The sequence below is a fragment of the Heterocephalus glaber genome, unplaced genomic scaffold (assembly GCF_053883595.1).
Source record: "Heterocephalus glaber isolate CG9 unplaced genomic scaffold, H.glaber_assembly_v1.0 deba00001606, whole genome shotgun sequence".
NCBI classification, from domain to species: Eukaryota; Metazoa; Chordata; class Mammalia; order Rodentia; family Bathyergidae; genus Heterocephalus; species Heterocephalus glaber.
Genome location: NW_028258377.1, coordinates 19,484,018 through 19,500,228, shown reverse-complemented (window position 1 = coordinate 19,500,228; position 16,211 = coordinate 19,484,018). Strand labels below are relative to the sequence as shown.

At 41.0% G+C, this 16,211-nt stretch overlaps 2 protein-coding genes across 3 annotated transcripts in view; one reads left to right on the top strand and one right to left on the bottom strand.

The window, feature by feature from the left end:
• Positions 1-16,211, bottom strand: part of Insyn2b (inhibitory synaptic factor family member 2B) — a 331,485-nt gene that overhangs the window by 127,606 nt on the left and 187,668 nt on the right. The window lies entirely within an intron of this gene.
• Positions 1-16,211, top strand: part of Dock2 (dedicator of cytokinesis 2) — a 433,172-nt gene that overhangs the window by 343,475 nt on the left and 73,486 nt on the right. For both annotated transcript variants that reach the window (XM_021239768.2, XM_004836400.3), the window contains exon 30: positions 5,537-5,615. In XM_021239768.2, coding sequence (XP_021095427.1) covers positions 5,537-5,615 — 79 coding nt within the window. The remainder of the gene's footprint in view (positions 1-5,536; positions 5,616-16,211) is intronic.

The following is a 16,211-nucleotide window of genomic DNA, read 5'->3' as shown; positions in this document are numbered from 1 at the left end:
GGCACATAGTAGGTCACAACAGTTGAGCCTAGGAAGTTCAGCAAGGCAGTGTTCAGTCATATTGTAGTTCAGTGGGTGTGGGACAAGGCCTTGAAACCCACTCCCCCTTCCTCATACCTACCTTAAATTGTGGTGACTGTTCCTTTTTGGGGTTCTCACTTCCTCTGATCCACATCACCCAGAGACAGGGGAGAGGGAAAGAGAGGCACAGCTACTCCTGATAGCTAGATGTCTCAGGATTCCAGATTTGTGGGGAAAGTCTGCTGCATCCTCACTGTGGCCCTAAGTTATACAGGAATGTCGAGGCAGCTGGGCTGAGCCGTGCCTGACACTGAGCTGACTGTGCCAGTTGACCCTCTGGGTACATGCACATTATGTGCATTGGGAAGGGACCACCTTAAAGAAATGGATGTCTCACTTCTTAAGAGTGGAGGTACAAGAGCTCCTGTCCCATAGCCAACTCTTCTTCCAGTCTTCAAGTCTAGACCAATGGAACCAAGTACACCCCATGAACCACTCTTCATGCACCACCCCCAAAGAGCATGCCCACCTCCTGTTCCATCTTTTATTCACATAATCCAGCCCACCGGCATGGGTTGATGCTGTGCTATTGTGTCACACCAGCATTGTTACCTACCTCAGCTCTTCCAGTTCCCAAGCTATGAGGTGGTAAGTTAAGAATACAGAGATGGACACTAGAATTTTATTCAGGACTTTTATGAATGGTGGCACTGGGCCCCGCTTCATATCCTCTGTTTCAGTTAGCCTTCACAAATAGCTCATTTCACAGATGGTGCAACTGAGATTCACAGAGGTCAAGGTCATGGCTCAGAAGAGTCCCAGGGAGAGTTGACCTGGGCAGGGATCCAGTCCATGGAGTGGTGTATGTAGTTCATTCAGGCTCACTCAGAGGGGAACTATAGGGGCTCTTAGCTGCTTCTTATAACCAAGATTTGTTCTGCCACGTGAGGCAAGTTAAAAAGCTAGGGACCACAGTGAAGCCTCACGCAGAGGAGTTTTCCCAGTAGCAACACTGGGTTTGCCTCCTCTTTTTGTCAGCTTCTTTCTGCTCACAATAGCTGATGCCTATGTTTCCTTGCTCTGTTCCATATGGCGTCTGGCTCCTCATGATTCTGTTCACGGCTTCTACTTGGGGCTCTGGTCCATTGTATTCTCCCTAGAAGGATTCAACCTACTCCTGTATAGGCTTGGGTGCCCTCAGTGAGTAGAACCACCTATGAGATACCCCTACATACACACAGGCTGCCAGCCAGCCCAGGGAGGACTTTGTGTGCCAAATGTTGGCCCTGGACCCAGCCAGCTGTGGGCAGGGTGGCAGCATAACATAGGCCGAGTAAGGGGACACCTGGACCTGGTGACATGAAGAGCATTCCTGTACTTCAAAGGAGCCAGTGTGCTTTTTTTTATTAACTGCTAAGGTTTAGAGAAATGCCAAGCTGGGATGAGCCTGAAGGACCCTGCTGCTTATTAGCCCTGTGAATGTGGAGCAATTATTTGATCTTTCTAAAGGTCATTCTTTTCTTCTGTTAAATGGGTGTAACAATAGTAACCACCTCAGAGTATGGAATTAATTTGGAATAATATCTCCAGAGCACTTAGCACAAGATGAACACATGATAACTTGATACTGCCAACATCAATATTATTAATGAAGTGAGCTCATAGGTGGGATTGAACAGAATCACAAAGATTTCCTGTGGACAGACTAACAGAGTGGTTAAATATCCACATTCTGAAGGCAGTGTGCCTTCTTTTAAATCCTGATTCTACATGTATTAACTGGGTTATTGAAAAGTTACCTAAACTCATGTCTCTAAGATGGCAAAACATCTAGCTCAGAGAGTTATTGTGAGATTAGAAAAGACAGACAGACAGAAACTAAAAAAGGAAGATAGCAAAAGGGAGGAAAGCAGGCAGGTAAGGAGGGAAAGCATTTACTTAGTAGAGAACCTGGCATAAATGGACAATATGATTGTGATTATCACTACTCTTATACAGCCTGCTAAGCATTAGGTTGAGATTTGATAATACACTTTGTTTTTAACAAGTCAACTTCATTGTTCACAGCAATGAGAGAGCTAAGTGGGTTTTCATTCTAACCTATTTCACCATATTAATGCTTAGATTTTAAAACCAGTTGCCTAAAGGAGAAGAGAAGGAAAAGGAGACAAAGAAGGAAAAAAAAAGAAAATGAAAGATGAGAAGAAAAAGACCTACTTTAACAAACCCTAACAGAGCACCAAAATTAAAGAGTTTCAATGTGTGGCTATGGAGGAATCCAGAAGGAGAGAAAAAACCTTGACTTTCTCCCCTACCTCTTCCTGCTACTGACACCTGTTAGCATAGGGCTGATCAATTTCTGGTCACTGCCCTGGCCTCTGACAGCCAGAGACAGGTTAAGGCTGGCAAGCAAAATAATGATTGTTACTGGAACTCCTGATAGCTCTGTTGCTACTGAGAATGTGTAAAGCCCCTCATTTTGGTATCACATTTCAGATTCTGAGATGTTTATCCATAACATGACAGTCACTCAATGGATTTCCATCTGGGGAATCAGATAACTAGTCTTTAAGGAGGAAATACGGATGTTGTTTCAAAGGCATATTAACAAATTAAAACATACCAAAATCAAAGAAACCTCACTTTTTGACAGCCTGATTGGGGGGGGGGGGATTTTGTGGGATTTTTCTTTCTTAGTGTGGTCTTGCCTACCTCAAACATATTTCTAAACTGCTTCTTGTCCTTTGCCTGTTCATTTTGCTGTAGTTCTTTGTCTTTGAAAAAAGAACAGAGCAATGTGAGGAAGAGGTTTGGAGCAACCATAACTACTCTGTTACTATTGTCACTGTGTCAGGAACTGTACTTAGCTTTACCATGATTGCTCTTTCACAGAGGAGAAAACTTGAGACTTTAGAGGTGATATTAACATGTCCCAAACCCACAAAGCTGGAAAGTAGCAAAACCAGAGTTGTATGTAAGTGTGTGTTTGGGGTGGCAAATTCGGTGGTCCTAAGACCAGTATACACTGTCTTTTCATACCACAAACATGTGTTTAATGAACACCTGGCCCAGTATTCTTGACCACCAATACCCACGTAACAAATGCTACAGCTTCCTGTCCACATGCTTGGCCCACCCAAAGTATGCCAGCAGCTTTGGTGGGCATTTCCTGTACATCCTGAGAGCTTCTTTCTTCTTTCTCTCCCTGGGATTTCTCTGGATGAAGAGTGTGCAGACCTTTTTCAAGGCAAGCCAGCAGTGCCAAGGACTTAATTCCCTAGGAACAACTTTCAACCATTGAGGTGCTAGTGTTAGTGGTAGAAGAATGTCTGCTTTTTTTTGCCCCAAGGAAGGGACATTGCTGATGTACAAATGTGTTGTATAAAGTTTCTTAAAGGCTTCCAAGCAGCATCGAGTCCTGATTATTGCTCACTGCAATAACCCACTCAGCAGCACTTCCTTTATTGTCTTCCCATGGTGACCCAAGTTGGCCAGACAGGTGTTTTTCCTGGACCAGCCATTCCATGTGCTGATAGTTACTGTGTGGCTACTGTTCATCAAAAATGATAGTAATCTGGGTGAGATGTGTCCCTCCACTCTAGAATTGTATAAACACAGACACAAAAGAGACTTGACCACCATTGGTGATAGCTGGGAAGCTCCTACCAAAATCTAAGAGAGGAATGATAGTGGCTGGGTGGAAGCCAGTGATGATGGGTGCTGTGACACAGCTGGATTCTGGATGTATTCTAAAAGCTCTGCTGAGAGGATGTGCTGACAGGCCACACATAGGGTAGGAAACAAAGAAAAAGTCAAGGATATTACCTAAGTTAGATGTTTTCCTCTTCTCTGAACACTTGGTAATAGGGAATTGTCCCTAACTTAGTGGGAGAAACTACAGAAAGACGTGTCTGGGGATGGAGAGGAGAGGGATTAGGGATTTAGTTTTTGGCATGTAGATTTTAGAAGCCTATTAGCAATCCAAGCATGGATATGGGGCAGAGAACTGGCATCAAACTGATGCTCAGGGAGAGGCTACGGAAGGGATATACATTTGATAGTCAAAGCCATGTGAGTGAGTACACACACACAAGGGAATCTGATCCCTCCAAAGTCCAGCATAATGGAGGATACAGACTTTAGTGAGTCATGCAAATAAGTCCTCCCACACTATGATGAATGCTGGCACTGAGCATGGCAATGCGAGTCCTTTGGGGCACATGACGATGCAGCAGGCCCTGCCCTGAAGAAGCTCACAGTCTAAAAGAGGAGATTCAGCCGCAGAGACAGCTAGAATACAAATTATAACAAGAAGGGAGCAGAAACTGCAAGGTGGTGGCTGTCACTTATGGCTAGGAAAAATAGTAGAAGGCCTCGTAAAGGAGGAGGCTTTTGATGTACACCATGACGGGCAGGCAGAATTTTGTCTTTAAGAAATCAGAAGCAGTGGCTCCTTTTACAGAAGGGAAGAACATGGCCAAGTACTCAGCAGCCAGAAGCACAGGGTAAGAGTGAGAATAAGCATGAGAAGAAAGGTTGAGGCCCAGTGATACAAGGTAGCGACCATCAAGAGTTAGAGTTCAGATTGTCCTGTGGATGTGGGGAGCTATAGAAGTCAGCATTAGCCACAGTGAGAACTGTCCTAGGACAAAATGTTCTACAGTATGACAAAGCAAAAGGTGGGTGTCTGTAAGAACAGCCAGGTGGGCTTGGCAGGGAGTGAGGAGGGGACAAGATGGCCAGGGAGACATTTAAGAACAAATGTAATGGGACAAGAGGTACCAGAATGTTAAATGTGGATAACTTTTGACCAATAATATGACTTGCAGAAGAGTGGATAAGAATTGGGTAGAGAAGGTACAAGAGGTGCACCAAAGAATCATCATTGGAACATTCTTTATAATAGAAAAAGCAGAGAAACCACCAAAAATCCATCAATGATAAAGTGATTAAATAAACTGTGATACAGCCCTACAGTGGAGTGTTCTTCGGTGATTAAAAAGGATGATGTATATCTGCATTAATTGGCATGAAAAGAGCCCAGAATTTATTGTTGAGTGAAAAAGACAGGCTGTGAGACAACATTTATCATGTAATGCCATTTATCAAAATGATATCCTTAGGATCCTTAGAATATCATTCATGTATATGCGTGTAGGGAGAACTTTGAAATTATGTTCATCAAAATGTTGATGACAGCTTTCTCTAGATGATAGAATCTGGTAGAATATTTATGGGGTTTTAGGGTGGTGGTTTCTCTTTATATCTTTTCTGGATGGAATGAACCTTCTGTCATAAGCTTCTGATATCTTAAACATAAGATCATGCAAATTTTCAAAAGCCAGACAGCCAGCTCTTGAGTTTTTGCAAGGTAAACATTGCCTCAGGTCTTGAGTGTGAATAGGTATTGTTCTGTATTGATCAGAATCTGCAAATCAACAGTTGGTCTTTGAACTTCTCCCTGAGAGAAAGTGAGGGGAGAGGTTGAGTGGTCTAGTAACCTTCTCTCTTTCAGGGTCTTCCTGAGAGCTATCAACAAGTTCGCGGAAACCATGAACCAGAAGTTTCTGGAACATACGAACTTTGAGTTCCAGGTGAGTGTGAAGCACCAGAGCTGCCCTTGGAGCAGCTGGGAGCTGTTCTGGCATCTTGAGGCTGACTGCTCCATCACATACATCTCAAAGCACGTGGCAGCATGCCACAGAGGGGGTAGATGGGGAGGAAAGTTCTCAGGCCCTGAAACCAAGGCCTTAATTAACTAGTCACCAACTGAGCCTCATATGCAAATGTGAGTGCATAATGGATCTTGTGCTAATGAAGAGACCTGTGTTCATTTATTTTCAGTGGAGCAGGTGCCACCTTTCAAAATATGCATCACATTTTCTTTTCTCTTCATTGGAGCCTAGAAGCAGCCAATCACAGACACAAAATATGATTTACAAAGCTCACAGTACATCTTTTGTGCCTTCCCAATTCTTCCAAAGTCATTTTTAGTGTCAGCCAAGTTGGAGCCTCTGAGACATTCGGGGGCCTAAAAGTATCTCCCTGGGACAAACAGTGACACACTCACTCCAGATCCAGGCCCCTGAAGAACCAACTTTTCAAAGCCTGGGCGGTGGCGGGGGTGGGGGGGATTTCACATGGCTGCCTGTGGCTAGAGGTATGAGAGAAGGCCCTGGAAAGGCTCTCTGGGAAGTCCCTGACCTTCTGGATCTCTTACAGTGGGGACTAAGGTACTACAAGTCACTAAGCCTGGTGAACTGGGGCCATGGCATTTTCTGCTTATTCCTCTGAGGTGTTCTGGCCTTGTCTGGGCTTTAGCCTCTTCAGGCAAGCCATGGACTCCATCCATGCCTCGGGTGCTACATCTGCAAAATGCTGGGTTTTTTCTCAGAAGGGTTTTCCAGCATTGGGTGTGCTGATGGGCTTGCTGGGAAAATTCATAAGAAGGCCCCACCAGTTTCCTGTCCAATACTTCATTGTCAAAGAGGCCTCTCTTGTCTGACTCCTCTCAGAGGATCCTCCACTGATGCCACTATCATTACTCATCTATCACCACTGGGCCTGCTGGAGTCTCTCCATTACACTAATTGTCATTTGAAATAATCTTTTGTACATATTTGTCTACATGGATTTTTCTTTCTGTCATGAGCTTCATGAGAACAAAGGCCTCATACTCAAAGCTACCTCTACTCTGGGCCTGGTACACTGCAGGCCTGCACTGGGGAGGTAACATCTGGGCTGAGACCTCCAGTATCCACTCTGCTGAGAACTTTATAAGACTTTGTAGGGCTGAAACATTATCTTTGAAGAAATCCTCTCCCACTATTTTGCATTCAAATCACCTATTGATAACTGTGACAAAAATAGTAGCTGTCATTTTCTGATGGGTTCTACATGCCACATCTCATGAGGAGCACTCTGAGGGCATCATTTTTCTTAATCCTTACAACTACAATGCAAGTTAGCTACCATGACTAATAATCTATCCCCTTTTAGGATGCAGGAATAAAGCTCAGAGGCAGCCAGAGCCACATGCCAGGTACAGTGTCACTGCCGCCTTGGGTTGACTGCCTGGGCTGGGTCTGGATGAGAGTATCTCCTGGCATTATGCATTTTTGACAGGGGAACAAAACATGTCATTTGGGCTGTTTTAAATCAGGAGAAATGTTTGATTCCCTTCCAAAAGTGGCTTGGTGCCTACAGGTTCCAGTTATGGATATATTTAGAGAAGTGGATAAATCCATTGTGTTTTTGGAGGGACAGTTTGGAACAACACACCTATGACCAGTAGAGCCAGTGTTTGGGCCATAAAAAAGCCAACTTGTTTGTTCATCTCTTTACATGGCCATTGGCAATTATAGACTCAGACTAGCTTTCCTGACTGGCTCTCCTCCATGGTCTCAGGGGGTACCTTCCAAGGGAAAGACAGCCCCCGTACTTCATGACATTCTTTTAGGTTTTATGCCATTTTTCTGAAGGATAATCTGTATCTGAGAGATGCCCAGAGAATGGCAGATCCATACAGAGAAAGTCTGAGGTTATGAGCTTTAGGCAAATAATTTTTCTTCTCTGCCTCAGTTTCTTCATCATTAAATTAAGATACTACTAGGACCTATCTCATTGGATGGTTGTGATGATTAAGTAAAAAAAATCATGTAAAGCACATAGAACAGCTGGGAACATAGTAGCCTTTTAATAGATGTGAGCTCATTATAATAATTATCATTTTGATGATGATGACAATCATGATGCTGGCCCCATCTGGGCTGGGGACTCATGTCAGTCCTTGATAAACAGAATGATGCAGAGGATTTTTCTGATGACCACAATGTTACCTCTGGCTGTCACACACATAAGCTTCTGCAAAACAGGAAAGTGGCCCACAATATAAAATAAAGTCTCTTTTTCTAATCAGGCTTCCATAAATACTTGGTGAAAAGTACCCAAGAGTAGAGTCATTTTTCAGCCTTATCTCTGCTCTCTTACCTCTTCCTCCCCCACATGAGAATGGATTTGTTCTCTGTACCCTGCCCAGAACACGACTTGTCTCCTTCATACAGTTCCATTAATTATGCATTTAACATCAGCAGGAACAGAATCTATCACCCAGTGCTACTGGCCCTGGCAGCAGCTGTCCAGAGGAGAGCAGACGCAGTGAGATTATCCCCAGTGTCTTTTCTGGAACTGTAGTTTGCAATTCTTGCAGAAAGCAAGACGCTCTGAGTGCCACTCTGAGGGTGACAAGAACTGGGAATGACAAAAGTGTTTTCTGTTTGGAGCTAAGATCATTTGCATTTCTGGGCCCCATTCTGGATACTGGGGCTTAGTGTTCACACACATTTGCATGGTCAGAGGAGACCAAGAAAGGATTTATAATTCAACTGGGCAAGGACTTTTGCTGAGGTCCCAGGCTATTGCAACATGTTTTGAAGAGTGTGGAAATAAAGTGAAACAGCCCAGCTAGGGCTGAATGTATCCTCCAAAGTTCATGTGTTGGAAACTTGGTACCAATGTAACCATATGGGAAGTGAAGTTTTTAGGAAGTGGTTGCGGCACAGGGCTCTGCAGCTAGAGGGTTCTCACCAGCTGTGAGCTCCTTGTTCATGGGCTTCCCAGGCTCCAGAACATAAAACATAACCTCTATTCTGTGTAACTACCTAACTCTAGTATCCTGTTATAGCCACACAAAGTGGACTAAGATAGCTGCCCTACTCTCAAGGATCTTGGAGCCTTGAGAGAAGACTATAGAAATCTATCTTCTGTTACCCAGGATTTTGAAGAAAGCAGTTAACCTTTCTTAGGCACCTGCTTAGGACATTTTGAACCTTATCATAATCGTAATGGCTTGCGATATTTCCATTTCACCAGTGAATAAACTGAGCTTCCCAGAAATTGTTGACCTCTCTAACTGCTATGTCAGGCCTCTGGGACAGAGCCCCAACCCTGTCTGTACTGCCCAACCTTCATCTACTCTTCTGGTGTTTAGAATAGGTGCCTTTGGATTCTAGAAGTTGCCTCTGTTTAGATCCAGGAAAACTTTCTGCCCTATCACTAGCACTGGAATAGAAAGTGCTGAAATGATTGGCTGCAGGATCAGTCTTTCTGAAAGACTCTGATTGGCTGAGAATGACACTGAAGCTCTAGGAAAATTGTTCCTATTGTAGGCAGCTCTCCTATTGGTTCTGAGATCAGTTTTTCCACTCATCTCTGGGTGTGGTCATCCTGAATAAGCCTAGAAGTATTTTGGCATAATCTTTTGGGCACTAGCCCAACTTGGGATCATTTTTTAACTTGTACTGGAGATCCCATAAAAAGAAAATCTTCCAGAATATTTTCTCTGAGGAATGAGGACAAGGTTTGTAATGTAAACTAGTAATGGCAAAAATATTTATCAAGACCCTGTCTCAAAATTTTTAAAAGTTCTGGAATGTGGGGAGGGGGGGCGGGGAGCTAAGGATGTAGCTCAGTGCAAAGGCCCTAGGTTCAATCCCTAGTCCCACAAAAAAAAAATGTCAGAAAGATACATTCCCAGAAGGGACAATCATCAAAGCCTTCAAAAAGTCTGTTGTGCTGCAGTAGACTCATGATAGAGACTCAGGTTGGAATGGTTCCACTAGGCAGAAAGATGGACTTGTGCCTGGGACCATTGCCCCAGCCCTGCATGCTTCAGCTTTGAGGGCCCAGACAACCTTTGATCTGATGTTCCTCACCCAAATCCATACCTGGAACCTCCCACCCCCAGGCTCAACAGCATCCCCTAAATGGCCATGGCAGCCGGGCCCTGTACCACAGAGGGGGCAAGCTGACTGCATTTCAGTAACATTGTGTCCCATGGTTTTTTTTAATTGGACTTTGTGGTAAATAATAATTCAACCCTATTGAAAAGGAATCTTGAAGGATTTAAATCCTTGTTCTCTGCTGTGAAGACTATAAAATGTCATATGAACCATTGGAAACTTAGCCAACAACCAAGGCTAAGGGGAACCAAGAAGGAAAAAGAAGAGCAATTTTAGCAGAAGAGCAGGGTGTTTAAGAAGGGAGGTCCTATTAAAGACTTAAATGTAAGATCTGGAACTATGAAACTACTGAAATAAAACATAGGCAAATACTTTATGGCATTGGATTAGGCAAGGATTTTGGAGAAGACCCTAGAAACACAGGTGGCAAGAGTAAAAGTAGAAAAATGGGATTACACTAAACTAAAAACCTTCTGCACAGTGAAGAAAAAAATAGAATACAGAAAAACCGACAGAATGGGAGAAAATATTTGCAAACCACACAGCTGATAAGGGGTTAAAATCCACACTATATAAGGAACTAACTCAGTAGCCAAAACAAAACAAACCTAAGTAGACATTTCTCAAAAGAAGACAGCCAACTGATACATGAAAAACTGCTCTACACCACCAATCATCAGTGAAATTCAAATCAAAACCACAATGAGATCACCTCACTCCAGTTAGAAAGGCTGTCATCCAAAAGACAAAAGATGGGCACTGGCAAGGATGTGTAGAAAAGGGCACCCTTGCTCACTGTTGGTAGGAATGCAAATTGGTACAGTCATAATGGAAAATATTGTGGAGGATTCTCAAAAAATTAAAGCTAAAACTACCATATAACCCTTCAATCCCACTACTGGACATATCCTCAGAGGAAATGAAACTGATATATCAAAGAGACATCTACATGCCCATGTTCATTACAGCACTATTCACAATAGCCAAGATATAGATCAATCTAAGTGTCCATATCAGATGAATGAGTAAAGACAATGGAATACTATTCAGCCATAAAAAGGTGAACTCCTGTATTTTATGATAACATGGATAGTCCTGGAAGATGTTATATTAAGTCAAATAAGGCAAGTGCAGAAAGACAAATACCTTATGAACTCATTTATATACAGAAACTAAAGTCAATTTCATGAAAGTAAAAAGTAGGATGATAGTTACCAGAGGCTGTGGAAGCTGAGAGGAAGAGATGACAGAAAGAAGCTGGTCAGTGGGTACAAAATTATAGTGATTTAGGACGAATATTTTCTGACATTCTGTTGCACAGTACAGAGACTCTAGTCAACAATAATATAAATTCAAAGTAGCGAGAGGCAAGGACTTTGTTTCACCACAAAGAGATGATAAATATTTATGGTGATTGATATGTTAATTGTCTTGTTTTGATCATCACACAAGGTATACATGGATCAAAACTTCATACCTTGGCCACCATCCCAAACTCCTAGGGCAGAGAAGCTGAAACAGTCCCAGTACCCGGAAGGAAGCTCCCCTGCCACCATCCCAAGCTCCTAGGGCAGAGAAGTTGAGCCATGGAGGTGCCAGAAGCACCCCTCCCACCCCGTGGAAATGAGAAGACACATAGACAACCCTCAAAAACAGCAACCCCAAAGGGAAACAAGATGGAACAATCTGATACTCAACTACCTGGACTCTCTGAACTGGCAACAAAAGAAGATCTGGGAAAAATGAAATTGGAAATAATTACTCAGTTAACAGCAAAGATTGTGCTCATGGTGCAAGACATGATTAATCTAGAGAGTACACAGATAAAAAAAATAGAGGATCTGAGGAACATGATGGAATCCCAACATAGGAAACAAATGGAATCCATAAAACAGATGCAAACAGATTTCCAAGAGATTAAAAACTCCATCGAAAGTCTGCACAGCAGAATGAACCAATATGAGGATAGAATTTCAGATCTAGAAGAAAAGATTGCAGTTAGTGACCAGGAAAAGAAAAATTGCTTTAATATTGTAAAGGAACACGAGAAATCAATCCAGCAGCTGCTAGACGATGCAAAGAAGAATAACATAAGACTGATTGGAGTCAGTGAAGAAAGAGGAGAGAGTGCAGATGACATAAAAAAACTGTTCACAGAAGTGATGGCAGAAAACTTCCCAAGGAGGGGAAAAGAACTTGACATACAGATAAGTGAGGCATATAGGACTCCAGCTAGCCTTAATCAAAAAAAATCTACACATAGGCATATAATAGTTAGGATTCCAGACATCCAACAGAAGAACAAAATTCTACAAGCAGTGAGAGAAAAGAAACAAATCACATACAAAGGAAAGCCCATCAGAATCACAGCAGACTTCTCAATGCAAACCCTCAAGGCAAGAAGAGCTTGGAGTGATGTATTTCAAGCCCTAAAGGAAAACAGCCTCCAACCCAGATTGATGTACCCTGCAAAACTATCTTTCAAAATGGATGGAGAAATAAGATACTTTCATGATAAAGAGCACCTCAGGAACTTCATGAATACCAAACCAGCACTCCAAAAATTTTAGACAATACCCTAGGAAAAGGCAATGAGGATCACAACCCCAGGAAACCCAGCAGAATGAATCCATTGGGTGTGACAAATTAAACGCAAAGGGGGAGAATCCAACAAAAAGAAAAAGTCATGACAAGGCTTTTAAAACTTTTAACTTCACCTCCATAATGAGTGTATAATTCAGTCTTGTTATTGTACTGATTAGTATTTTTGTGATTCTAGAGTTGAACACCTTTCCTTGTGCTATACTGGCTATTTATCATCTTCTTATGTCTACTTTTTAATTGAGTTGTCTATTAATGAGATCTAAGAATTCTTTATATATTCTAGTCATAGGTTATATGACCCTTCAAGTTATTTTCATGTATGGAAATAAAGGGTTGAGGTTAATTTTTTATATACAGATACCAGGTGTTCTAGTGCTGTCTACTGAAAACACTATCTCTTCCTCAGCTCTTGAATTGAGTTTATATTCTATAAAATGCTAATGTTAAATAATCTTTCAAAACTCAGTGGGCCATATATGTGCGGTTCTATTTCTAGATTCTCTGTTTTATTCCAATGATCTATATGTCTTTCCTTACACCAATACTGCCTTGATTACTGTAGCTTTAGAGGAAGTCTTAAAATTAGGTACTAAACGTCTTCCAACACTGTTTTTTTTTCTTTTTCTTTTCAGTTTTCTAGATCCTTTGTACTCCTATATAAGTTTTAAATCTCAATATCCAATTCTTCATTTATAGCAAGTATACATAGACCTGAATTTTTATATATACCTTGTGTTTTCTAATCCTCCTAAATTCAAATACAAGTTCTAGGGGCTCCTTGAGATTTCTTAGTATTTTCTCTGTAGATGATCATTTCATCTACATATAAAGATTTTGCTTCCACCTTGCCAATCCTATCCTAATTGTGTCATTTTATTGCCAGACTATTTTGGTTTAGGCCTATGTTTCAAAGTTTAATGGACAGATGAAGAGCAGGCATATCTGCTCTTGTTCCCCACCTTAGGGAGAAAGTATTGTATCTTCTCCATTCATATAAGGCATTCTCACTGGAAGTATGGAGTACATGTCTTTAATCTGTTGAGAAGATTCTGTTCTACTTCTAGTCTCCTGATAGCTTTTACCATGAACAGCTGTAGAATTTAGTCCAATACTTTTTGTCCAACTAGTGACCGGATCATATGGCTTTTTCCTTTCCACTGTTAAAATGATGACTTTTGGGGCTGGATCTTCCAATGCTGAACCAACACTGCCATCCCTATAACAAAACCACTTTCTACATACTGCCAGATCTGACTTCTAATAGTTTGTTTTGTTAAACAAATTTTTATCTATGTTCATACTTTTTTCTTCTATTATCTTTATCCAGTTTTAGGATTAGCACAATGTTGAGTTCCTAAAATGAGAGGAGAAGTGTTCCTTCTTTTTTCTGCTTTAATTGTTTGATATAATTTATCAGTTAAAATGTATATGAGCCTGCTATTGTCATATAGGTAGGTTTTCAAGCTAGGAATATACTTTCATTAATAGGTGCTATTCAAATTTTATATTTCCTCCAGAGTTAGTTTCATTAATTTGTCTTCCAAGGTATTTCTTAGAAGTTGTCAAATTTATTTCAAAAAAGATTTTTGTAATATGCTTTCTGTATCCTTTTAAATTCTGTAAAATCTGTGGTAATGTCTCCTAGATCTTGATATTGTAATTTAAAAAATGTATAGTTGATATTGTGTAATAGGAAGAAAAGGTCTAAAGGAGCAGGGGAAGTGGAAGTGGTAGGGGAAAGAAAAAAAGGGAAAAGAAAAACTATGAGAAAAGGAAAAAAATGGAAACAAAATCTTTGCAAATAGGGAAGGGTGGAGGGAGTGAAAGGAGGGCAAGGGAATGGGGGAAAAAATAAGAACCAAGATACTCATGGAATGGTACAAGATCCCAATGATGAATGTAACTGTATTTTATACCTAAAATGTACCAACAAACTTAATGGGGGAAAAAACCCCAAAACTTCATACCTTAAGGAGCTGGGGATTTAGCTCAGTGGTACCACTGCCTGCCTGGCAGTGCAAGGTCCTGAGTACACACACACAGACACACACAAAAAAAAAATTTTTAAAAAACCTTCAAACTTTACCATATAAATTTGTGTAATTATTGTCAATTACATATAAAACAATTTTTAAAGAAAGTCCAAGAGTGAGACAAACTTGGGTTTAAGTGCTACTTTTACCATTTTGAGCAAGTTATTTGACCTCTCTGAGCCTCAGTTTTCGGATGTCTAAAATGAGAAGAATAATACAAATATCCTAATTTCTTCAGCAGACTCAAGTGGTTCATTAATGAACTTATTCAACAAACATTTCTGGAATATATACGAGGTCAGACATGAAGCCAGGCATGGTATATAAAATAGTGAATAAGAGAAAGCTGTTCTTGCCTGCATGATGCTTACATCCAGTAGAGGAGACAGAGAAAAAAATTAGTTTAAAATACATCATAAATGCTATGAACAAAGTACAATATAATGAGGGTGAACAGTGGGCAGATCTACATTTGACAGGGTGATTGGGGAAAGCTTTTGGTGTTTGAACTGATATTGCAAGATTGAGTAGGAATTTATTGTCAAGATTTCCTCATTTAGCCCCTTTCACTCTTTAGGCAGCGTTATCTTCATTTTTCAGATAAAGAAACTGAGACTCAGAGAGGTCCAGTAATATGCTCATGGTGATTGAGCTGGTGATTGGATTGGAACTGTGGAAGGTATTCACGTAGTATAAAAACAACCAACCAAGAAAACAAACAACAGCAAAACCTGCCTAGACCCTGTGACTTTGCAGTCTCAAGGCTAGGAATGCATAATACAAATACACTTTCTCATGCATAAAGATGTTTCAACAGGACGTTGATTACAGTGCTATTGCTGGAGGAAAAAAGTTGGAGCCATTCTAAATGTCTATAAATAGGGAATTGTTTAAAATTAAAGTACATCCTTATAACAATATTATTCAGCAATAAAAGAAGATGAAGCAGATCTGTACTTGCAATCGGGAAATGTTTATAAAATATATTTGTAAGAAAAGCAAAATGCAGCAAGCAATTTAAAAATGATGTCCACGTATATGTTTGTTTATGCATAAAAAATTCTGAAAGGATACCCAAGAAATTGTCAATGTGTTATTCTGGACAATTAGGCTAGGGTTCAAAGTAGGATGGAAAATAACTTTTTATTATCTAATCTTTTCTGTCATTTAAATTTTTAACTATGTTAATATTATTTTTATAACTTCTTGAGAATTAATTAAAAATAACTCAATTCTCCTGATATGCACTTGAAATATGACCTTCTGTGGCCATTTAACTTGTCTGGTCCTTAGTGTTTACATCTGTGAAATAAGGGGGTGGCCTGTGGTAAATGTAGGGTCCTTGACTTGCTACATTCTGAACCTGAGACTATAGCCCACTGAATACTCTGGGTGGCAGTGATGGCCTCATCAACGGTGGAGCTACCTTGTCCCTACTCTTGGACATCTGCAACCTGGGATGAACTTCTTTGAATTAAAGAAGTCTCCATGGCAGAGTGATTTTTCTAGCTGCAGTTTCCTGTACCACTGCTATACAGTGTTGGAAAGAGCCTAAAAGTGAGTCAACTTTCTTCAGTAAAGTTGGCCCCACCTGCTCTTTGCAGGGCTTTGGCATCTTCCAACAAAGCCCTGAGCACTCGAGCACATAGACTTTGCTATTGACTTCACTACCAACGGAGGGAAAGGAAAAAATATGAGAAAAGAGAAAAGTGGGAACAAAGCCTTTGCAAATAGGGAGGGGTGAAGGGGTTGAAGGGAGGGCAGAGGAATGGGAAAAAATAAAAACCAAGATACATCAAGTAAAAGTACAAGT